General features: G+C 41.0%; 1 protein-coding gene across 8 annotated transcripts in view; it reads right to left on the bottom strand.

Moving 5' to 3' along the window:
• The window catches only part of LOC126236910 (delta(3,5)-Delta(2,4)-dienoyl-CoA isomerase, mitochondrial), a 73969-nt gene that overhangs the window by 18025 nt on the left and 29685 nt on the right, over positions 1–26259 (bottom strand). For all 8 annotated transcript variants that reach the window (XM_049946563.1, XM_049946558.1, XM_049946559.1 and 5 more), the window contains exon 5: positions 1574–1700. In XM_049946563.1, coding sequence (XP_049802520.1) covers positions 1574–1700 — 127 coding nt within the window. The remainder of the gene's footprint in view (positions 1–1573; positions 1701–26259) is intronic.

Raw genomic sequence — 26259 nt, forward strand, 5'->3', positions numbered from 1 at the left:
TTGTAACAAGTGTGTACAACTAATAATGTTACAAAATCCGATGATGACAGCATACATCTGTCAAAACTGGTCATAGTAATAAAAAGAATTGCTAGTGATCTTGAGTAACTTGAGTCTTCAGGAACATCAAACATATATAAAAATATACATTTTTTGGAACAAAAAAATCAGGGCGGATTGACAATGACACCAGCTTTTTTTTCCTATTTGAAAAGATTACCTCTCAAGTTTCAAACATTTCAGATTTCTTACGATAACAAGAATTTTGAATATAGATATTTTCATAATTGTACAATTTTCAGAAAATACAATATATTCATTAAAAAGAAGGAAACTAGGGTTTCAAAGAAGATATGTCAATCATAAAAAGACAGTAAAGTAGTCATTAATCTGAATATTGTTTCGAACACCACAGTGCTTTACTAAGCATGGTAATTTTGGAGGTGGTATGCCGTTGTCTTCCTCGTCTTTCTCCAGCCTTTGAACTGACTTACCCAGCCAGTTATGTAGGGGTCTTTCATATTGTGGATGCTGAACTGTGATTTTTCACATCAACACACACCGCCACAGGTGAAAGAGTTGATAAGTAATAGGTAAAAATACTAGGACAAACCAGGGATTGAATCCAAGAACTTTTGGCTTGTAGTTTGGCAGTTTACCTTTTAGTCACTGAGTCACATGGTGCCAATAATAAAATCATTTAAAAAATAAAAATAAACAATTATTAGCAAGTCAAATCTTCAAGTGCATGCAGTTTTTATAAATTGTAAGTTCTGAATATCTCATTTAAGAAAAATGTGTTTTATGAACTAGCTACATTGTTAGCATCAGTCAAATACACACTAAATAATAAGGTTTGGACAAATTAAGCTCGGGTAAGAATTTAGGGATATCATGTAGCCTATAAATGGCAAAGACATTAAGTTTGGAAAGGAGACAGGGAAAAATAAACTAGTATTTATGTTAAGAGTGGTTTTATAATTAGTGGAGCTATTTCACATTGCTTGGTTTTAGTGACTGTGTGTATTTTAATAGATTTAAGCATTTGTGAATTCTTTACACATTTCAAATATGTAACTTCAGGATCATTTCTTCCCCCTCTATATTCAACAGTACTGCCATTTGTTATTAGCCTCACTTATTTAGAACGCTGCCTGTGAACAAACAGCTTCTGAAGAATATCTCAACAGATGAGACCATGTAGGGAGTGGGGAAAGTCAGGTATGGGGTTGACAGAAAATGATGTTAACTGAAAACCTCAAGAATTACCCAAATTCTTCAACCTCGGCATAACTTGTGTATAGCTAAATTAAGCCACCAGTTACAAAATTTCATCAATAAAATCTTCCTTGATAACCTTGATATTTGTAAATGCACAAAAATCAATCTAAATATATAACAAGTTTCAGGTAAATGAATTAATGACTTTGAACACAAACAACCAATTACATACAAACAAAAACCACAACTACATTTTGGAGATCAGAATTCCATACTATCAGAATCAACAGTTGCACATGGTTAGTGTGTGCCTTTAAATGTAAATAAAAAGGAGGAAAATCATTTCACATACCTATGGCAACTTCTTTCACCTGAAACCATGCATCTTTAGTGCAATATCTAATGTCCGCTGCTGTCACCAAGTTAATACCGGCACCAATGCAAGCACCATGGATTGCAGCAATGACTGGTTTAGAACACTAGAGAAGTTAGACAATAAAATATTAATTAATCTATATATCTAGAAATAGAAGAAGTGATGTAATGAGAAATTATCAGAGTACTGGGCAATAAGTGCAACAACACACTTAGAATTCTACAAAAATGTGCTCTTTTTACTGAATGTCAAATTTTACTACACTATATACTAATAATTATTTTAATTGCAACAGTCAACAGCCACTACAAATTTCTTGATTGATAACATTTTACCGTACAGGCTGTAATTTGTTGACTTCATACAGTCTTCTGTTTTCTGCCCTTATGCACAATTTTCACTGTCAAGCCACTTTCAAAGCAGACCTCTGAAAATTGCTTCAGAAAGGAAAATGTGCAGCAATGGAAAAAATGGCTTCATTTACCCAAAAACGACCAGTGCAGTAATATGTTATCATATATAGTCTTCAATAAGGATTCATTCAGTCTTAGGACATGGCAATCTCAGTCACAATTGTATGATCAACCCTACTATTCTTATTTACACTCTCATTTTAAAATTATGGTAATCTCAGCACTATTTATAAGAACCAATTTAATTAATAATTACAGTGGTTCCTATATTAACACTTAGTTAAATAAGCCTACATTAACTCTTGTTTAAACAAGAAGCAACTTAATTTTTCAATGAACTCCTCGACAGAATAGGAGTGACCCATGAGAAAACTCTCCAGTTTCAATTTGAATGCACATGGATTACTGCTAAGATATTCGAATTCGAGTGGTATTTTACTGAAAATGGATGGAGCAGTATACTGTACACCTTTCTGCACTAGAGTTAAGGAAGTCCGATCCAAATGCAGGTTTGATTTCTGCCGAGTATTAACTGAGTGAAAGATGCTTATTCTTGGGAAAAAGCTAAGGTTGTTAACAAGAAATGACAGTAAGGAATATATATATATATATATATATGAGAGAGGCCAATGTCAAAATCCCAAGACTCGTGAACAGGGGTCGACACGACATAAGCGAATGAAAATAAACAAAGTAGACTAATGTTCGTGTTGAACTATCACTCCCTTCTGTATAGTTCAGTTTCACTAATCATATGCCCGTTCTGTGAAATTAAAATGTCAGGTTTTGTGAATTGTGTGTTAGAAACTGTAAAAACTGAGTCTTACTGTGATTTAGCGTTAGTTTATTTTCTACAAGCCATGAACTTAGGTCATGAACTGCACTATCTGAAACCGTGCCAATGTTGCACACAACATCCTTTACTACCAAGCTAGTGTCATCAGCAAACAGAAATATTTTAGAGTTACCCGTAATACTAGGGGGCATATAATTTATATAAATAAGGAACAGGAGTGGCCCCAACACTGCTCCCTGAGGCACCCCCACTTGACTGTATTCCACTCAGACCTCACATCACAGCCATTCTCAACATTGTGAATAATGAACTTTTGCTGTCTGTTGCTAAAGTATGAGGTGAACCAATTGTGAGCTACTCCCCGTATTTTGTAATAGTCCAACTTCTGGAGCAATATTTTGTGATCAACACAATCAAAAGCCTTAGTTAAATCAAAAAATATGCCTAGTGTTCAAAACCTTTTGTTTAACCCATCCAGAACCTCACATAGAAAAGAGAATATTGCATTTTCACTTGTTAATGGACTTCTAAAGCCGAACTGTACATTTGATAGTAAATCGTGTGATATAAAATGATCAATTATCCTTACATACACAGCCTTTTCAATAACTTAAGCAAACACTGATGGCATAGAAATAGGTCTAAAATTATCTACATTAGCCCTTTCTCCCTTTTTATAAAGTGGCTTATTTTTGAGTACTTTAATTGTTCAAGAAACTGACCATTCCTAAAGGAAAAATTACAAATATGGGTAAATAGAGGGCTAACGTGTGCAGCACAGTACTTTAATATTCTGCTAGGCACTATCATAACCACGAGAGGCCTGAGTCCTTAGTCCTCAGTGATTTAATCAATCTCCGCCTTGTCTGTCTACATCTAGATTATACACACATCGTGTGTGTGAATGAGTGTGTTACTGCTGGAAAAAGAGCTAGTGCTCAAAAGCTAGTGGGAATGCTGTTTTCTGTTACATGTTACTGTACTCTATGCACCGATCTGCAATAAATGAGCGGTTGCCTTTCCCTTAGTCATTGACCCATATGGTGGCTTCACATAGGAAAAGAATTTTCTCAGGTTTTCAGCAAGATCTTTCACTAAAACATGAAGATGAAAGTAGTTGTATGTGTTGTGCATAAATATTTTTATAGATGTATGAATTCCTGCTAACCTTTGTCTGTCGATATTTTTGTTCTTTCCTTAACCAAAATTGAAAGCCTACTATTTCTGGAGAATTTTCCGAACTTTGTTATCAAAATATGGTGGGCCTTTTCAGTCCTTAACCCACTTAAGCAGCACATACTTCTACAGGTATGATTTATAATCAGTGTAAACTTTGCCTATGATTCCTCTATGTCCATCGTATTGGAACTAAATGGTGGCCATTCTTTGAGTAAATAGGATGCTAGCAATGACTTATCTCCTCTTTCCAGCATAGGAACTCTCCTAGACTTTGCACTGGATTTATAAATTTTTGTAACTATGTCACTATCTCTATATTGACTCTGTACTGACATTATCAATATGGTCAGGCCTGTCTGTAGTGACAGAGTCTAAAGTATTTTTATTGGATGTGGGTTGTTGAGCTAGTTGCTCAAGACAGTTTTCGAAAAATGTGTCCAGAACTACTTCACAACTACGTCTTTCTCCACCATCAGCAATGTGTCTATAGATGTCCCAGTACGCTAATCGTATCTGAAATTAAAACTAATCCGCAAACAGATTTCCTGAAACATACCCTCATACACAACTAATCTTCCCACCACACCCAAGAACCATGTGCAAAGGACCGACCCCCTCATCTCCCAATATCATCTCATCACAGGCAGGGCAACCTGCAAATGCAGCCATGCTATGAACCATCTCTGCTGCACTTCCTGCACAACATTTAAGCACATACTACCACCAACCAGTTGTCCACCTGACTGAATGGCCACTTGGTGAAACACACTACTGTGCACAGCACACTAGTTTTCAATAGCTGCTTCACAGCCAATGTCATCTTTACCCTCCACTCTAGCACCAGCTTTCCTTAACTACATAGATAAGAGTAACCCTTGCAACACATCCTTCATTCCTGTAATCCTACTGGCATAAATGTCAGATAACCTCTGCAACCACACCCTCTTTCCAACAGTCTGCCCCTTTTCTGTTCTGCCATCCCCTCCCAATCCACTCCTCCTTCCACTCATACAACTGCTGCCTCCTCTTGAGCCATCAGTCATTCTACCCTGACTCTCCCTCCCACTCCCTGCCTCTTTTCTCTCTCACCCACTCCATCTAACACCTCCTCTTGCCCCCAATCTACCTGCCAAATCACAGTTCCAGAACTGTGTGTTCATCTGGCACAATATAGCTATACAGTTGTGTGGCTGGTGGACAATATAGCTATACAGCTGTGTGTGTGTGTGTGTGTGTGGGGGGGGGGGGGTCAAGGGGGGGGGGGGGGGTTGTTTTTGGTTTTAGGGCGCAAAACTGCTATGGTCATTAGCGCCGTGACTTAGGAAACAGTAAAAACCGAAAATGGAAACCAGCAGAAATGGGAACGAAAATAAAAAAATTGGAGAAACTAAAAGCAGAAGGAAGGCTTAATAATCCACTACAGAAAGGGGTTGGTTGTCCCCAAAAAAAGCTTCAAATGACTGACGTCATTTCACTGGCACTAATAAACTCAAGAACGCGATCGACCGAGCGCATGTCATCTGCTAAAATGGATGATATATCAGGCGACAGCTGTAGACGGGCGCGTAACGGAGTAAAATAGGGGCACTCAATTAAAAGGTGTCTTACTGTCCACAGCTGAGAGCAGTGGGGACAGAGTGGGGGAGGATCGCCGCTTAAAAGATGTCGATGGCTAAAAAGACAGTGCCCTATCCGGAGTCTAGTTAAAATTACCTCCTCCCGATGACGCGTTCGGGAGGAAGAGGTCCAAGCACAAGGAACAGCTTTCACGTCCCGCAATTTATTATGGGGAAGTGTCGACCAATGGGCTTGCCATAAAAGAACAACTCGACGACATAAAACGCTCCGGAGATCGGTGAAGGGAATCGATTGAATAGCTGGCCGAAGAAGAGAGACTGCAGCCTTGGTCGCTATATTGGCCGCCTCATTTCCACAGATACCAACGTGTCCCGGGAGCCAGAGGAATGCCACCGAGACGCCCCCCAGGTGGAGCAAGCGCAGACAGTCCTGAATCCGGTGGACCAGAGGGTGGACAGGGTAAAGAGCTTGGAGACTGAGGGGAGAGCTGAGAGAATCTGAGCAGATAACATAATGTATCCGCTGATGGTGGTGGATGTAGTGGACAGCCTGGAGAACAGCGTAAAGCTCCACAGTATAAACCGAACACTGGTCAGGAAGCCGAAATTGATTTGGGGTGTCGCCAACAATATAGGCACTCCCTACACCTAACGATGTTTTTGAGCCATCAGTGTAAATAAATGTGGCTTCCTTCATTTGTGCACATAGAGCAGCAAATGCCCGACGATAAACAAGTGAAGGGGTACCATCCTTGGGAAATTGACAAAGGTGACGTAGCAGGCAGATCCGGGGACGGAGCCAAGGCGGTGCTGTGCCCCAAGTTGTCAAGAAGGTTTTAGGAAAGCGGAAGGAAAGAGAATGGAGCAGTTGACGGAAGCGGACTCCCGGTGGTAGTAGGGAGGAGGGGCGGCCTGCGTACCCTACATCAAAGGGGGCGTCGAAAAAAACGTCATGGGCTGGATTAGCAGGCATGGAAGACAGATGGCTAGCATATCGACTCAGAAGGACTGCTCGCCGATTGGACAGCGGAGGTTCAGCAGTCTCAGCATAAAGGCTTTCCACAGGGCTGGTGTAAAAAGCTCCAGACACTAAACGTAATCCACGGTGGTGGACAGAGTCGAGACGATGAAGAATAGACGGCCGAGCAGAGGAGTAAACTATGCTTCCATAGTCCAATTTCGAGCGCACTAAGGCGCGATAGAGGCGGAGAAGGACCACTCGGTCCGCTCCCCAGGAAGTACCATTCAGGACACGGAGGGTGTTGAGGGATTGCAGAGAGCGAGCCGAAAGATAGGAAACGTGGGAGGACCAGCACAGTTTTCTGTCAAACATAAGACCCAAGAATTTAGCGACGTCCGAAAACGGAAGGTTGACAGGTCCTAGATGTAAGGAGGGTGGAAGAAACTCCTTACATCACCAAAAATTAACACAAACGGTCTTACTGGGAGAAAAACGGAAGCTGGTGTCGATGCTCCAAGAGTAGAGGCGATCGAGACATCCTTGAAGACGTCGTTCAAGAAGGCTGGACTGTTGAGAGCTGTAGTAGATCGCAAAATCGTCCACAAAGAGGGAGCCCGAGACATCAGGTAGGAGACAATCCATAATTGGATTTATGGCAATGGCAAACAGTACAACACTTAGCACGGAGCCCTGGGGTACCCCGTTTTCTTGGGAGAAAGTACGGGAGAGAGTAGTGTTCACCCGCACTCTAAATGTGCGCTCTGCTATGAATTCGCGAAGAAAAAGTGGCAGCTGACCTCGAAAGCCCCAAGAGAACAGTGTGCGGAGGATGCCTGTCCTCTAACTGGTATCGTATGCTCTCTCCAGATCAAAAAATATTGCTACTGTTTGGCGTTTCCGGAGAAAATTGTTCATGATGTAAGTGGAGAGAGCAACAAGATGGTCAACTGCAGAACGATGCTTTCGGAAACCGCATTGGGCAGGTGTTAAAAGACTGCGGGACTCCAGCCACCAAGCTAAACGGCAATTCACCATAAGCTCCAAAACCTTACATACACTACTCGTGAGAGAAATGGGGCGATAGTTAGAGGGGAGATGTTTGTCCTTTCCAGGTTTCGGAACAGGAACGACGATAGATTCCCGCCATTGTCTGGGGAAAGTACTGTCGGTCCAAATTCGATTATAAATGCGAAGGAGGTAACGCAGACTATGGGTTGATAAATGCAGCAACATTTGGATGTGGATACCATCCGGTCCTGGGGCGGAGGAGCGAGAAGAATAGAGTGCATGTTGGAGTTCCCGCATGGAGAAAGCTGTATTATAGGCTTTCGCGATTTTGAGAGAAGAAAGCAAGAGGTTGCACTTCCGCTGCACGTTTCTTCAGGAGAAACGCTGGCGGGTATTTTGAAGAGCTCGAAATCGCAGCAAAGTGTTTACCCAAGGAGTTAGAAATTGCGACGGGGTCCACTAACGTATCACACGCGACAGAGAGCCCAGTGACCAGGGAGAACCTAGGCGCGCCAGATAACTGTCGAATTAGACTCCAAACTTCTGAGGATGGAGTGAAGGTGTTAAATGAGCTAGTGAAGAATTTCCAGCTTGCCTTCTTGCTATCGCAGATGACGCGACGGCATCGCGCACGGAACTGCTTATAGCGGATACAGTTGGCCGAAGTAGGATGGTGGCGGAAAACACGTAGAGCACGTCGCCGCTCACATATTGTGTCACGGCATGCCTCGTTCCACCAAGGAACTGGGGGGCGCCAGGGCAATTCGGAGGTGCATGGTATTGAACGTTCCGCAGCTGTAAGAATAACGTCGGTAAGATGTGTGACCTCATCGTCGACGCTAGGAAAGTGACTGTCATCGAATGTCGCTAGAGACGAAAAAAGTGTCCAATCGGCTTGGGCAAACTTCCAGTGTCGCGGGTGCATATATGGCAGTTGAGGCCGCAGTCTAAGGACACATGGAAAGTGGTCACTCGAGTGTGTATCATCAAGGGCGAACCATTCAAAGCGCCGAGCTAGCGGAACAGTACCGACCGAAAGGTCCAAATGAGAGAAATTTGTCGTGGAGGCAGACAAAAATGTAGGGACCCCAGTGTTGAGGCAAACTAGATCCGCTTGGTGGAAGATGTCTAGCAATAGTGAGCCACATGGACAAGGATGTGGAGATCCCCAAAGCGGGTGATGGGCATTGAAGTCCCCAACCAGCAAATAGGGGGGTGGAAGCTGACCAAGAAGATGAAGGAGATCAGCTCGTGCCATTGGTGTGGACGATGGAATGTATACAGTACAAAGAGAAAAGGTATATCCAGAAAGGGAAAGACGGACAGCGACAGCTTGGAAGGAGGTGGTTAAGGGGATTGGGTGATAATGGAGAGTATCATGGAGAAGAATCATTAGTCCACCATGCGCTTGAGTGCCTTCAACAGAGGGGAGATCAAATCGGATGGACTGAAAATGGGGGAGAACAAAGCGGTCATAGGGACGCAGCTTCGTTTCCTGAAGACAGAAGATGACCGGCGAGTAGGATCGTAAAGGGATCGACAATTCATTCATCCTGATTGGCTTGAATGTCGCAGATATTCCAGTGGATAATGGACATAGGGTAAACAGAAAATGGAGGAATGTGACGAAGGTTGCCGTCAACTCAACGACTGCTCAGAGCTTGCGACCGACAGCATGGAATGGCATTCAGCCGAAGGCAGAAGATCCTGATCCATAGGTTGTTCAGGAGCAGCTCCTGCCACCAGCGATCGGCCGGTTGATCGGGTGCCGGCAGTGCGCCTCGGCGACACAGAAGACGGCCGAGGGCGATTTCCGCCAGGTGGTGCTGTAGATGGGACACACCTTGGCGGAGAAGGAGATGAACTGGGCTTCTTACTAGCCTTCTTGGAAATGTGATGTATAGATGAAGGAGGAACCGATGGTTGTGAAGTTGGGGTACGTAAAAAAATCTTCACAAGTATGCTCTTTTTTTTAAGTCTTGGTGTCTGACTTGTGGGCTTGAGATTTAGCAGAACCTGATGAAGGCTGAGCCATACAGTGGGCAGGCGAAAGTAGTGAGGTTGAACGGGCGATCTTTGCGCTGGCCAATCTGACGACCGTGGTACTAAAGGTGAGGTCGCAAGTCGGCGTGACCGCCTCCTTTGTTGGCTAAGGAGAAGCAAGGACAGTGCTGTATTTTCCTGCCTGAGGCACGGCGGGCTGTCGACTGGCGAATAATTTTCGAGCAGCAAAGGTCGACACCTTTTCCTTCACTCTGATTTCCGGGATGAGCTTTTCGTCTTTAAAAATGAGGCAATCTCGAAAGGAAGCAGCGTGGTCACCCATACAGTTGATGCAGCGAGGGGATGGAGGTGGACAAGCAACCCTCATGGGCATCCTTGCCACACGTAACACATTTGGCCGGATTGGAACAGGACTGGCTGGTGTGATTGAACCGCTGACACCGATAGCAACGCGTAGGGTTTGGGACATAAGGGCGAACGGTAATTATCTCATAGCCTGCTTTGATTTTCGATGGTAGTTGAACTTTGTGAAATGTCAAGAAGACAGTGCAGGTTGGAATGATGTTCGTGTCAACCCTTTTCATAACTCTATGTACAGCCGTTACGCCCTGGTCAGAAAGGTAGTGCTGAATTTCTTCGTCAGACAATCCATCGAGGGAGCGTGTATAAACGACTCCATGCGAGGAATTTAAAGTGCGATGCGCTTCAACCCGGACAGGGAAGGTGTGGAGCAGTGAAGTACGCAGCAATTTTTGTGCCTGGAGGGCACTGACTGCTTCTAACAACAAGGTGCCATTCTGTAATCTGGAACAAGACTTTACGGGACCTGCAATTGTGTCGACACCTTTCTGAATAATGAAAGGGTTGACCGTGGAGAAGTCGTGACCTTCGTCAGACCGAGAAACAACAAGGAACTGTGGCAACGATGGAAGGACTGTCTGTGGCTGAGACTCAGTGAACTTACGCTTGTGAGCAGACATAGTGGAAGGTGAGGAAACCATTGCAGAAGAATCCCCCATGATTACCGGCGTCTCCATTGGCGCGCTCCTCCCTTGTGGGGGCCCTCTCTGAGGGCACTCCCGCCTTAGGTGATTGTTCACACCTCAGGTCACACCTCCCGACAAACGGACGGAGGGACCAATCGGCACTTTCAGAAGGTATCAGCTCGGGTAATCACCCCTCCCTGGGCCTGGCCGTTACCAGGGGGTACGTACGTGTCCTACCCGTCTACCCGGGGCGGGGAATTACGCGGTACCCCGTCCCCGGCTACGCATGGAAATGTGTGGGTCGGCCTTCGGACACGCACAGGGAGGAAAAAAGAGAATGGGAAAGGAAAGGAGAGAGGTCGCAAACGCCGCAGCGGAGAAAAGGGCAAAGAGAAAAGGTAAGGAAAAGAGAAGGACAGAGGAAGGACTAAGACTTGCAAGCGGAGAAAGCAAAGAATCTGTTAAAGTTTCGAGCGTCCGTCTCCGGACGTAGGCACAAACCACACTCCCAGAGGGGGAGAAAGGAAAGGAAAGAGCCAGAGGTGGGGAGGGGGGAGGGGCGAAGATGGGGGATGGGGAATGGGGAAGGATGCGGAAAGGGAAAGTATGCAGCCGGAAAGGAAGGAAGGCCACATTAGATCGGGGTCCCGTGCTCGCTACGCACGTATCCACAAAAGAGTTGTGGACCCCCTGGTGTGTGTGTGTGTGTGTGTGTGTGTGTGTGTGTGTGTGTGTGTGTGTGTGTGTGTGAGTGGGGGGTGACTGGGCACGCGCACTAGTGTGTGCATGTTGGTGGTACATGTACTTAAGCTCAAAAAAAGGGGTTGTTTCGAAAGCTAGCAAAGTTTTCATTCTTTTTTTGTGTGCCTTTCTTCGACTCAATGCTTCTGCTATTCAGTGAATTGTCACCTTTATTTCTAAATTATTTATCTAAATAAATAGGGTGTTTAAAAAAAGAACATGCATATTACCAAGTATTACGTTATCAAAATTATTGATTGCTGTGCCAAGGCTTGGTTATTGAAAGAACAAATACATTGTCTAGTTAATATTCATTGCCACTAGATGTTGGTTGTCTTTTGTCTGCTTAGTTACTGTAACATGTTACAAAATTGCTACACTACAGTAAAAATCATTTTGTGTTCTTGAGTCTGCAAAGTGTAATTCAGTGATTACAGTGCAAAGATATTTCAGGTTGAGGTATCAAACTGGTCATCCATATGGATGAAACATTTGCAGATGGTATCGACTGTTTGTTTATATAGGTTGTGTACGTAAAGGAAATACTCCTGTTTCTGACAAAAATATCATATGAATTCAAACTGCTTTCCAATGTAATCCTACAAAATCAACTCGTTGTGCCATTTAAAGAGTTACAGCTGCCAACAACAACAATTTGGAGTGTTTTGAGATGTCGGCTGGTTACGCAGCTGTACAAGTTACAGGTGTTACGGGCTCTACGTCATGACGAGAAACCAAGCATGCAGCATTTTCCAATGTGTTTCAGAATGCTATTGACAATGATAATACTTTCACACAATGCATCGTGTTCAGTGATGAAGTGGTTCTCCACTTTAGTGGAAAAGTAAACAAACACAATGTTCAAATTTGTGGACTACAGAACCCAAGTGCATATACTGAATACGTACGAGATTCACCAAAAGTCAAAGTGTTTTGTGCAATATCCCACTCGTGTTTACATCCCATGTCTTGCTATGTTACAAAACTGGTTTTTTCTGAGGCTGAATAAGGACAAATTAATTTTTCAACAAGATGGGGCACACCCCTCACTGGAGCCACCAAGTGCATGAATATCTGAATGAAACACTGTTGACCCACTAGATTGGTCGTCAAACGGCCGGTGACTTTGCACTTGTCTCCAGAGTCACCAGATTTGACGCTCCGCGGCTTCTTGCTTTGGGGTTTCATTAAGGACATCTGTGCACCAACACTATCAGAGAATCTAGAAGAGTTGAAGAATTGGATCTGTACTGTCATAACATCAGTGATGATGGACATGTTTACCCGAGCATGTGATGAAATTCAAGTATCTATGTAATATTGCTAATGTCACTGGTGGAGGACATATTGAACATCTGTAATCTAAACTTAAGGTATTCATAAGTATGTGTCCCACATATCATAGCTGTATGTTTTACAGTTTAATAAATAAATGCATTCAAAATATGTATGAAATACACCCTGTAATTTTCTTTTTTCTTTTCTTTTCCTTCCTCCCTAGAATGTCCACATTCCCAATGTTCTCCACATTTCGGGTTTATGGAAACAAAAGAGTGCATCTAATTTGATCTTGCTGGAAGGTCCCTGATTTACAACTACTCAGCATTTGGCACCACGTCTCTGGAATTTGGTCACGTCATTGGACCAAACAAGCTTAGCAGATCACCACCAGAAAGCCTGAAGTTGTTGCTACTCACCATAAACAGCGAGTGTCATTTCTTGTACGCCACCAATGTCTGTCACTACCAACTTCTTTTGTCCACTAGCCACAATAACTATTACCAAGTGCTACTTTCCAGACCAGTTTGTCAGTTTTCCTCCTGCCAGCTAATGGCACTCATTCCAAATGTGTGTTAAACCCTGCACCATGCTGTACTGAAACCTGGACTGCTTGAATGATCAGTGGCACCCATTAGTCTTTGCTGCATCATTCTGAGGTCACCTATCTTGGCTGCCAGAATCTTATACATTCTCCTATTGGGTCGTGATGTACAGGAATCACTGGCTGCCGAGTTTCTAGCCAGTCACACCAAACTGCCATTGCAGCTTCCTGCTAACAGCCATTAATGTCTCAAGCCAGTAATGAAGAAAAGCTAATTTTCTGTTATTCTGATTATCACCAGTAATTATACAATATGAACCAGCTTCTCTGCTCTGTGAAAGGTTCTCTAGTCAACATGTGCCAAAATGTCACAACCAAACTCTGAGACTACAGCTGATATTCAGTATGTCATTACAGAACTGCAGTTATGCACAGAAGTTCGGTAAAATTTTTCTGAAATACTGTAAACTTGCAAAAAATATCTTGTTTCATAATAAATCTAAACCAAAACTGACAAAAATACATTTCTTCTTGATAAATTTTAATATAATTATGAAATTATTGTTGTTGTTGTGGTCTTCAGTCCTGAGACTGGTTTGATGCAGCTCTCCATGCTACTCTATCCTGTGCAAGCTTCTTCATCTCCCAGTACCTACTGCAACCTACATCCTTCTGAATCTGATTAGTGCATTCATCTCTTGGTCTCCCTCTACAATTTTTACCCTCCACGCTGCCCTCCAATACTAAATTGGTGATCCCTTGATGCCTCAGAACATGTCCTACCAATCGATCCCTTCTAGTCAAGTTGTGCCACAAACTTCTCTTCTCCCCAATCCTATTCAATACCTCCTCATTAGTTATGTGATCTATCCATCTAATCTTCAGCAATCTTCTGTAGCACCACATTTCGAAAGCTTCTATTCTCTTCTTGTCCAAACTAGTTATCGTCCATGTTTCACTTCCATACATGGCTACGCTCCATACAAATACTTTCAGAAACGACTTTTTGACATTTAAATCTATACTCGATGTTAAGAAATTTCTCTTTTTCAGAAACGCTTTCCTTGCCATTGGCAGTCTACATTTTATATCCTCTCTATTTCAACCATCATCAGTTATTTTGCTCCCCAAATAGCAAAACTCCTTTACTACTTTAAGTGTCTCATTTCCTAATCTAATTCCCTCAGCGTCACCCGACATAAATCGACTGCATTCCATTATTCTCGTTTTACTTTTGTTGATGTTCATCTTATATCCTCCTTTCAAGACACTATCCATTCCGTTCAACTGCTCTTCCAAGTCCTTTGCTGTCTCTGACAGAATTACAATGTCATCAGCAAACCTCAAAGTTTTTATTTCTTCTCCTTGGATTTTAATACCTACTCCGAATTTTTCTTTTGTTTCCTTCACTGCTTGCTCAATATACAGATTGAATAACATCGGGGAGAGACTACAACCCTGTCTCACTCCCTTCCCAACCACTGCTTCCCTTTCATGCCCCTCGACTCATATAACTGCCATCTGGTTTCTGTACAAATTGTAAATAGCCTTTCGCTCCCTGTATTTTACCCCTGCCATCTTTAGAATTTGAAAGAGAGTATTCCAGTCAACATTGTCAAAAGCTTTCTTTAAATCCACAAATGCTAGAAATGTAGGTTTGCCTTTCCTTAATCTAGCTTCTAAGATAAGTCGTAGAGTCAGTATTGCCTCATGTGTTCCAATATTTCTACGGAATCCAAACTGATCTTCGCCGAGGTCGGCTTCTACCAGTTTTTCCATTCGCCTGTAAAGAATTTGCGTTAGTATTTTGCATCCGTGACTTATTAAACTGATTGTTCGGTAATTTTCACATCTGTCAGCACCTGCTTTCTTTGGGATTGGAATTATTATATTCTTCTTGAAGTCTGAGGGAATTTCGCATGTCTCATACATCTTGCTCACCAGATGGTACAGTTATGTCAGAACTGGTTCTCCCAAGGCCGTCAGTAGTTCTAATGGAATGTTGTCTACTCCCGGGGCCTTGTTTCGACTCAGGTCTTTCAGTGCTCTGCCAAACTCTTCACACAGTATCATATCTCCCATTTCATCTTCATCTACATCCTCTTCCATTTCCATAATATTGTCTTCAAGTACATCGCCCTTGTATAGACTCCTTCCACCTTTCTGCTTTCCCTTCTTTGCTTAGAACTGGGTTTCCATCTGAGCTCTTGATATTCATACAAGTGGTTCTCTATTCTCCAAGATCTCTCTAATTTTCCTGTAGGCAGTATCCATCTTACTCCTAGTGAGATAAGCCTCTACATTCTTACATTTGTCCTCTAGCCATCCCTGCTTAGCCATTTTGCACTTCCTGTCAATCTCATTTTTGAGACGTTTGTATTCCTTTTTGCCTGCTTCATTTATTGCATTTTTATATTTTCTCCTTTCATCAATTAAATTCAATATTTCTTCTGTTACCCAAGGATTTCTATTAGCCCTCGTCTTCTTACCTATTTGATCCTCTGCTGCCTTCACTACTTCATCTCTCAAAGCTACCCATTCTTCTTCTACTGTATTTCTTTCCCCCATTCCTGTCAATTGTTCCCTTATGCTCTCCCTGAAACTCTCTACAACCTCTGGTTCTTTCAGTTTATCCAGGTCCCATCTCCTTAAATTCGCACCTTTTTGCAGTTTCTTCAGTTTTAATATACAGTTCATAACCAATAGATTGTGGCCAGAGTCCACATCTGCCCCTGGAAACGTCTTACAATTTAAAACCTGGTTCCTAAATCTCTGTCTTACCATTATATAATCTATCTGAAACCTGTCAGTATCTCCAGGTTTCTTCCATGTATACAACCTTCTTTTAAGATTCTTGAACCAAGTGTTAGCTATGATTAAGTTGTGCTCTGTGCAAAATTCTACCAGACGGCTTCCTCTTTCATTTCTTAGCCCCAATCCATATTCACCTACTACGTTTCCTTCTCTCCGTTTTCCTACTACTGAATTCCAGGCACCCATGACTATTAAATTTTCGTCTCCCTTCACAATCAGAATAATTTCTTTTATTTCATCATACATTTCTTCAATTTCTTAATCATCTGCAGAGCTAGTTGGCTTATAAACTTGTACTACTGTAGTAGGTGTGGGCTTCATGTCTATCTTTGCCACAATAATGCGTTCACTATGCTGTTTGTAGTAGCTAACCCGCACTCCTATTTTTTTTATTCATTATTAAACCTACTCCTGCATTACCCCTATTTGATTTTGTGTCTATAACCCTGTATTCACCTGACCAAAAGTCTTGTTCCTCCTGCCACCGTACTTCACCAATTCCCACTATATCTAACTTTAACCTATCCATTTCCCTTTCTAAATTTTCTAACCTACCAACCCGATTAAGGGATCTGACATTCCACGCTTCGATCCATAGAACGCCACTTTTCTTTCTCCTGATAACGATGTCTTCCTGAGTAGTCCCTGCCCGGAGATCCGAATGGGGGACTATTTTACCTCCGGAATATTTTACCCAAGAGGACGCCATCATCATTTAATCATACAGTAAAGCTGCATGCCCTCGGGAAAAATTACGGCTGTAGTTTCCCCTTGCTTTCAGCCGTTTGCAGTACCAGCACAGCAAGGCCGTTTTGGTTAGTGTTACAAGGCCAGATAAGTCAATCATTCTGCCTGTTGCCCCTGCAACTACTGAAAAGGCTGCTGCCCCTCTTCAGGAACCACACGTTTGTCTGGCCTCTCAACAGATACCCCTCCGTTGTGGTTGCACCTATCTGTATCGCTGAGGCATGCAAGCCTCCCCACCAACGGCAAGGTCCATGGTTCTTTGAGGAGGTGTGTGTGTGTGTGTGGGGGGGGGGGGGGGGGGGGGGGGGAGATTATGAAATTAAAAAGTTACATTGTTTCTGGCTCATTTGCAGAGTTAGAAAACACATTTCTATATTTAGTATCACATCCCAATCTCAGAAACAGCATGTACCCACATTCCAACATAATGAAGTTTCTGTTGAGAATACTACAAGCAATTGGGATGTCTGTGAAACACCATCTGTTATTCATATATTGATGAACATAGCCGATATAATATTCAGCTATTGCTCCTCCCCCAACCTTGCCATTGGTGGGGAGGCTTGCACACCTCAGCAGTACAGATAGTTGTATCGTAGGTGCAACCAGAATGGAAGGTTATCTGCTGAGAGGTCAGACAACCATGTGGTTCTTTAAGAGGGGCAACAGCCCTTTCAGTAGTTGTAAGGGTGATCGACTGGTTGATTGACTGTCTGCCCTTGTGACATCAACCAAAATGGTCTTGCTGTGCTGATAATGCAAATGGCTGAAAGTAAGGAAAAACTACAGTCATAATTTTTCCCAAGGATGTACAGCATGGTTCAATGATGATGGAATCCTCTTGGGTAAAATATTCTGGAGGAAAAATAGTCCATCATTTGGATATCCAGGCAAGGACTACTTAGGAGGACATCATTATTAGGAGAAACAAAACTGGCATTCTACGGATCAGAATGTGGAATGTCAGATCCCCTAATCGAGCAGATAGGTTAGAAAATTTAAAAAGGGAAATTAATAAGTTAAAGCTAGATATAGTGGGAATTAGTGAAGCTCAGTGGAAGGAGGAACAGGGCTTCTGGTGGGAGGAGGAGGATAGTAGTGTTTAACGTCCTGTCGACAACGAGGTCATAGAGACGGAGCGCAAGCTCGGGTGAGGAAAGGATGGGGAAGGAAATCGGCCGTGCCCTTTCAAAGGAACCATCCCGGCATTTGCCTGAAGCGATTTAGGGAAATCACGGAAAACCTAAATCAGGATGGCTGGAGACGGGATTGAACCGTCGTCCTCCCGAATGCGAGTCCAGTGTGCTAACCACTGCGCCACCTCACTCGGTAGGGCTTCTGGTCAGGTGGTCACAAATACAAAATCAAAATGGGGTGATGCAGGAGTAGGTTTAATAATGAATAAAAGAAATAAAAATGTGGATAAAGCTCCTATGAACAGCATAGTGAGTGCATTACTGTAGCCAAGATAGACACGAAGCCCACACCACCACAGCAGTACAAGTTTATAAGCCAAGTGGCTCAGCAGATGTAGAGATTGAGGAAATTCATAATGAGATAAAAGAAATTATTCAGATGGTTAAGGGAGACGAAAATTTAACAGTTGTGGTGGACTGGAATTCAATACTAGAAAAAGGAAGATAAGGAAAAGCAGAAGATGAATACGTACTAAGGGGAAGGAATGAAAGAGGAAGCCGCCTGGTAGAATTTTGCACAGAGCATAATTTTTTCATATCTAACACTAGGTTTAGAATTGTGAAAGAAGGCTGTATATGTGGAAGAGACCTGGAGACACCGGAAGGTTTCAGATTGATTATATAATGGTACGACAGATATTTTGGAACCAGGTTTTAAATTGTAAGACTTTTCCAGGGGTAGATGTGACGGACCACAATTTATTGGTTATGAACTGCAGATTAAAATTGAAGAAATTGCAAAAAGGGACCTGGATAAGCGGAAAGAACCACAGGTTTTAGAGAGTTTCAGAGGGAGCACGAGGGAAAAATTGACAAGAACTGGGGAAATGAATAGAGTAGAAGAAGAATTGGTAGCTCCGAGAGATGAAATAGTGAAGGCAGCAGAGGATCTTATAGGTAAAAAGATGGCTAGTAGAAGTCCTTGTGTAACACAAGGGATATTGAATTTAATCGATGAAAAGAGAAAATATAAAAATGCAATAAATGAAGCAGGCGAAAGGGAATACAAATGTCTCAAAAATGAGATTGACAGGAAGTGTAAATGGCTAAGCAGGAATGGCTGGAGGGCAAATGTAGGGATGTAGAAGCTTGTATCATTGGGGTAAGATAGATGCTGCCTACAGAAAGATTTGAGAGATCTTTGGAGAAAGGAGAACCACCTATATGAATATCAAGAGCTTAAATGGAAAACCAGTCCTAAGCAAAGAAGGGACAGCAGAAAGGTGGAAGGAGTATATAGAGGGTGTATACAAGGGAGATGTACTTGAGGATAATATTACGGAAATGGAGAGGATGTGGATGAAGATGAGAAAGGAGATATGATACTGCAAGAAGAATTTGACAGAGCACTGAAAGACCTGAATTGAAACAAGGTCCCAGGAGTGGACGACATTCCGTTGTAGCTACTGATAGCCTTGGGAGAGCCAGCAATGACAGAGCTCTTTCCTTTAGTGGCGCAAGATGTACGAGACAGGCGAAATACCCTCAGATTTCAAGAAGAATATAATAATACCAATTCATAGAAAGCAGGTGCTGATACGTGTGAAAACTACTGAACTGTCAGTTTAATAAGTCATGGTTGCAAAATACTAGCATGAATCCTTTACAGAATAATGGAAAAACTGGTAGAAGTCAACCTCATCAAAGATCAGTGTGGGTTCCGGAGAAATGTAGGAACACGCAAGGCAATACTGAACCTATGACTTCTCATAGAAGATAGGTCGAGGAAAGGCAAACCTACATTTATAGAATTTAGAGAAAGCTTTTGACTATGTTGACTCGAAGATTCCCTTTCAAATTTTAAAAGTGCTGGAGGTTAAATACAGGGAGCGAAAAGCTATTTACAATTTGTACGGAAACCAGGTGATAGCTATAAGAGTTGAGGGGCAGGAGTGGGAAGCAATGGTGAGAAGAGAGTGAGACAGGGTTGTAGCCTACCCTGATGTTATTTAATCTGTACATCTAGCATGCAGTGAAAGAAACAAAAGAAAAATTTGGAGTAGGAATTAAAATCCATGGAGAAGAAATAAAAACTTTGAGGTTCACTGATGACACTGTAATTCTGTCAGAGACAGCAAAGGACCTGGAAGAGCAGTTGAGCAAAAAAAGTGATTATGGCCGAAGCAGAGAGGATATAAAATTTAGACTGGCAATGGCAAGGAAAGCGTTTCTGAAGAAGAGAAATTTGCTAACATCGAGTATAGATTTAAGTGTTAGGAAGTCTTTTCTGACAGTATTTGTATGGAGTGTAGCCATGTATGGAAGTGAACATGGATGATAAATAGTTTGGACAAGAAGAGAATAGAAGCTTTTGAAATGTGTTGCTACAAAAGAATGCTGAAGATTAGATGGGTAGATCACATAACTAATGAGGAGGTATTGAACAGATTTGGGGAGAAGAGAAATTTAGGGCACAACCTGACTAGAAAATGGGATCGGTTGATAGGACACATTCTGTGGCATCAAGGGATCACCAATTAGCACTGGAGGGAAGTGGGTGGAGTGAAAATCACAGAGGGAGACCAAGAGACGAATGCATTACGCAGATTCAGAACAATGTAGGTTGCAGCAGTTACTCAGAGGTGAAGAAATTTCCACAGGATAGAGTAGCATGGAGAGCTGCATCAAACCAGTCTTTGGACTGAAGACTACAAAAACAACAAGCAGCTATGAAATACTCAATTCATATTTTTTCCTAAAATAAAAAATCCAACTGATAGTCCTATTCCACATCTCTTAGGATATAATTTGTGAAGAGCAGGAAGATGGATTTCAAATGACCAGAATCCTGTAATCCATCTTTACTAGGACATGTAGGCCATACCACGACATAGTTTAAACCCTGCTCTGTTACATTGACACAGCATTACATAGTCTGTGCAGCTGTTTGTGCTGCAGGTTATTTAACAAGTATTTGTCACTTCAGTACTCTGCTCCATAGATACTCCCCAGCCAGTTATCACAAAACAAATCAAGAGTTCAGTATCTTTGCACTGGTGCCAGTAAAACCTCAACATCCTCAGGTTTTATGCTTTACATGCATTAATTCTTTACGTGACAATTTTTCTGACTTAAAAATGAAATATGTCAGCATCTACTATTTGGGAATAATAAAGAATAAAACTGCTTGATTCATTATTTACTTCTATGTCCATCATGAGGTACAGTGTGGTAATTATCAATGCCACTGAATTGGGGGGAAAAGTTTATACATTGTAGTTCCAATGGTGTATATATATTTACTGCTGTCACTGAAAATGTTAATACAATTCAGATAGATAATGTGTTACGTGGTAGTTACTACTGTTGTTATAGATAAGATGGGCATTTTACTAAAATAAATACTCTCAACAGCCAGAACATTATGCCACCAAATTGTGAGTTCTTCCATGTTTGCCATAAACATGTGTGTAGGTAATCTTGGATGAATTTTACAAGTTCTTGTTGTATAGCAATATGAAAATGGCACCTGCTACCCACAAATAGGTTGCACAAGTCCTGTTAATTATAAGAGGCCCATTTGTAAGTTTTCCGATGTTATTCTGAGAAACGCCAGAAGGGTAAACATTGATAAATTTGGGGGACTGGCACTCACCAACATATTTCTCTAGCTAGCATGAACACATCTCTGGCCTTACAGGAAATGTAAATATGGTGTAAAAGGTTATTCTATCAAAAGGAGCAACTTGTCAACAATAATATTAATGTAGCCCACAGCTTTTGTGTCATTTGTAACCACCAAAGGTTGCATGATATCATAAGTGAATTTCCCTGGTTGCATAGTGCTGCACCCACTGGTCTACATTCACGGTGAACTGGAAGTGCCAAGCAGAAATTCTATGCAGATGGCAGAGTGAAAACCACTGATGTGAAGCAACACAGCAGGTCCAGTACTCGTTGCTTGACAATCTCAGAAAAATCTGACATTCACTGGGCAATTCCTCATGTTTAGTGGACTCAAAAATATTTTTAATTTTTTTTATTGGTTATCATTTAGAAACAGAGGCCATTTTAGTTTCAGGCCATAAGCACTCTTTTGCATTTACAAGATTCTGTGGTTTCTTAAATTATTCAATAATAGGCTGCCCCAGACATATCAGATCAGAAGCATTTAGCTCAGCACACAATGGACTATAAATTCCTTCGGTTGTTAATGAAAGTTTGGTGCAGGAAGTGGACAATAAGGTGAGAGAAAACAGACGCTTTATGATTTCCTCCTTGTGGGACGACTTTCCTACTGTTTCTTGTAGTGTTTTGTATGGCATCGTGACCGAGCACTTGAATTACCGAAAATTGTGCACACATTGGGTACCGAAAATGTTGACGGATGTGCACAAAACCAAACGTTTAGACAGTGAATTGACTTTCCTTGAGCGGTACCACAATGACGGTGACGATTCCTTAAGCCAAATTGTTATGGGCGATGAAACATGGGTGGCCTAAGTCAAACCAGAAACAAAGCAACAGTCCATGGAAGTTGAGCAAGGGCATCGTTTTGCTGCAAGACAATGCCCGTCCGCATGTGGCGAATCAGACCAAAGATCTCATCACATCTTTTCAATGGGAAACTCTAGAGCATTCCCCGATCTTGTGCCCAGTGACTACCATCTGTTCCTGCACTTTAAGAAACACCTGGGTGGTCAGCGTCTTCAAGACGATGACGAGGTCAAAACAGTGGTGATGCAGTGGTTAACAAGTCAGGCGGCAGACTTCTATGAGGAGGGTGTTCAAAAACTGGTACAATGTTACGACAAGTGCCTCAATGTTGATGGAAATTATGTAGAAAAGTGGATTAAGGTACAGGGTTTCATTGTTGTTGTTGTTGTTGTTGTTGTTGTTGTGGTCTTCAGCCCTGAGACTGGTTTGATGCAGCTCTCCATGCACAGGCTTTCATGTAAAAATAAAATTATTGAGATATCTTAGCATGTCTTTTTTTTTTTTTTAATTTCAAAACAGTACTTACTTAAAAATACGCCTCGTATTTCTTAATATAATGGCTCAAAGTTATTGATCACAAATTTAAAAAATTCAATTTTTGAAATGTGTTTCTCCACGGAAAAAGTAATTTCTCAGCCTCAATATTTTTTGTGCTATTACACTATAGAGTATAGTTACTGTTTATTGAGTAACAATGGTCAGGAATTTACACTTTAAAAAATGCTCTGTTTTCAAAAATAGATGTTTTGAATTTTTTCATTCTTTGGCCTAAAATATCTTTGTTAGTGGACCAGATAAAATCTGAAAACTACATATTTAATAGACCTTTATGATATCAAACTACTGTATAAATTTCAGCTTTGAGATTCAGTGGGAAGTTATGAAAATATCACCAATATGAGTCCAAAATAACTTTCTTAATATTTGCAATATCTGGACTCATATAAGTGTACCAGTTACATAATTTAAGCATATCTACGATAACTTTTTTTAAAATAAGCCAACTAATTATGGTATCTTGCTCTCACTTTATTTGTTTTTACTATGTTGTTCACTGAACAAAAGAGAAATTTCTTCACTCAGATTGGGCATTGGGTTAAAAGTTCACCCAGTTGCAACTGTAACTCCAGGGGAGACAGCTTCTTCAGTACATTTTTGACAGGCATCCAGACTCAATCATTTTCAACTTTTTTAAACAAGGGCCTTGGTAAAATATAAAATGTACATCTTGGTTTTGACAATCAATATTATCACTCCACCATCGTTTGCCATTAACACAAGCCACTATGTCCTCATTTGGAAGTGTCAGTGGTACAAGTTTTCCACAATGGTGAAGCTCAGTATCATGGTATGTTGATGTGAACTTACACTCGAGCAAGTTATGTGACTGAAGCATAAAACAATGAAAAGATCAGGTGCCTTTATATCTTCTGACTAGCACTGAATCTTTCCTCCAAGACAATGACAGAGTTCTTGTATTTCTTCACATTTTTATAAAAACATAGGCAATCCATTTACCTGTTCTTTACAGAATTTAAACATTTATTGACATGTCAAGATCTGGTTCTCATAGGCCCACTACAGACTAGGTTTTGCGTCAGCTCACTTTGTTGTACCTCTGATGCCATCATAAGCATTCTTTCCATGGCATGATGCAAAAAAAAAGTGCTATATATATTCCTTGCAGCACTGTCACTTGGGTAGATCAGTTTGTTTGTGGAAGAGTGGAGCTGTTTTATGCAGTGAATTTGCAGTTGAAAAGTGTGCACTGCGGTAGCATGGTGTTCACATTAGTCACTTATGACAAAAAACTGTGACACTCTAGTTTATTTTTATCTTTATAATAAAACACAAATGATCAGTCTGTGGCCCGTTTGTTTACCCAATGGTGCCTTTGTACTTCATCTTGAAAAATGAAGGAATAGTTTTCAGTAAAGTTGGCATGAACTAAGCATTCATCAGCTGCCAGGGTTAGCTCTTTGTCTTTCAGAAATTTACCCTGAGCTTTGGCAATAATATGATGCATTTTCAGGTTTTCAAGGTTAGTTACCAACACTTCAAAGACCTCTTCTCATGGTTTTGTAATGTCACCATTCCCATTCTGTCTTGTATCATCCACTGTTTGTATTCTATATTGTCAGACATCAGCTTGTTTGTCTGGACAGTCTTAACATTTTCCCATGATCATGCAACTGCAACTGTCAATATTGCAAACCAAAACTTCCAAAAGGTCTTTATAGTCAACTGCAAGATTGGACCCATTTATCATCAACTTTACATTCTGGTGCTACAAACAAATGCAAATGTCACGGGTGCCATATGCCCCTGCAACAATACACCATTTCAGTTTCAGCTTGCGAAATTTCAACCTTCTAATTTTAATATCAGGATTTTTGTTTTTGATTTCAGTGAATAGGTCATTTAAATTGCACAATATTAACCCTTTTTTGTCTCTGAACCTTAGAAAAACAATCTTTTTTGCCAGGCATCACGTGTCTGTCATTGTCATCTTCATAAAACCTAATAACCTTTTCGATCGTGTTTTCGTCTATGAAATTAGATGCATTTTTCTTTTGTGATGCAGGCAAAATTCCCTGCTCTTTTACTAACTGCCTTGTTAATTTGACCAAATGTTCTGACACATTAAATTCATAACCAACTTCTGCTCAACTCCAAGAATTTGGTAGTAAACTGATAATCTTAACTTTATCCTCTTTGTTTGAAATATAACATTTAGTTTTCAGCTTTTCTATCAGATCATCATATTCAGTTGGAGACTTTTTACAGCTTCCATCTACTTTACTGCAACTTTTCTTTTGAAATGAGACTTCCAAATTCTTTTAGACAGTAGCTGCCATTTTCTCAATTTCTGCATTCAATGCAAGATGTCTTTTCTTCACTTAGTTTCCCAATTTTACCAGCAGGCCATACACCTATGATTTCACAAGCAAAATCCACTTTTTTTAAATAGTTTCTGATGGGTCACAAAATTCTTTATCTAACCTATCACCATCCCTTTCTTTGTCAATGACAAAAAGGTGAGGAAATTTCTTTGCGTATTTAATTTTATGGGACTTGCAAGTTGAGTCGACCTAGGAAACACACACACACACACACACACACACACACACACACACACACACACACACACACATACACACACTTATGGAAAGCTTCATTAATATAGACACCAATAGAACACCAAGACTCCATTGTTAAACTGCACACTTCAAGAGCTCATTGTTAACTGAGTGTGAGTGCACAGACAGTGGTGGAAGGGGGAAGACAACACACAGACTTATACTGGCTTGTCCGTGGGCCTGTATAGATTTGAAGATGCTAACTGATAAACTTTTGAAACATCCTGCAGAGGATTGTTTCAATAGATAATCATGCACTGCTTTAATTTCAAGTGCTCTTTCATTTGTTTAAATTATGTAATAGATATACTTTATTCCATTATTCTGGATATTGTAGGTATTAAGAGACATATTTCTGACTAATATTTGTAATTTTTTTTTATTTTTTTAACTTCCGATTGAATCTCAAAGCTGTAATTTATACTGATGTTTGATATCAAAGGCTTATGAAGTGTGTAATTTACAGATTTTTATCTGGTCCCCTAACAAATATATAGCAGGTCAAAGATTGAAAAAATTCAAAAAATCAGTTTTTTAAAATACTGTATTGTTGTAAAGTGTATGATTCTCACCATCAATGCTGTATACAAAGTAACTATGCTATGAAGTGTAATAGCACAAAAAATATTAAGGCTGAGAAAATACTGCTTTGGAAAAATACTGTGCAAAACTTTAGTTTTTTTTTTTTTTTTTTTTTTTTTTTTTTTTTTTTTTTTTTTTTTTTTTTTTGCACGACCAATAACTTTGAGCCATTACAAATTTATTAAGGAATACATTCAGCTAGATGAGCATGGTTTTAACTTTCAGTCCAAAGAGTGTTGAACTAAACACTTCTTATTTG

The sequence above is a fragment of the Schistocerca nitens genome, chromosome 2 (genome assembly GCF_023898315.1).
Source record: "Schistocerca nitens isolate TAMUIC-IGC-003100 chromosome 2, iqSchNite1.1, whole genome shotgun sequence".
In the NCBI taxonomy this organism is placed as follows: Eukaryota; Metazoa; Arthropoda; class Insecta; order Orthoptera; family Acrididae; genus Schistocerca; species Schistocerca nitens.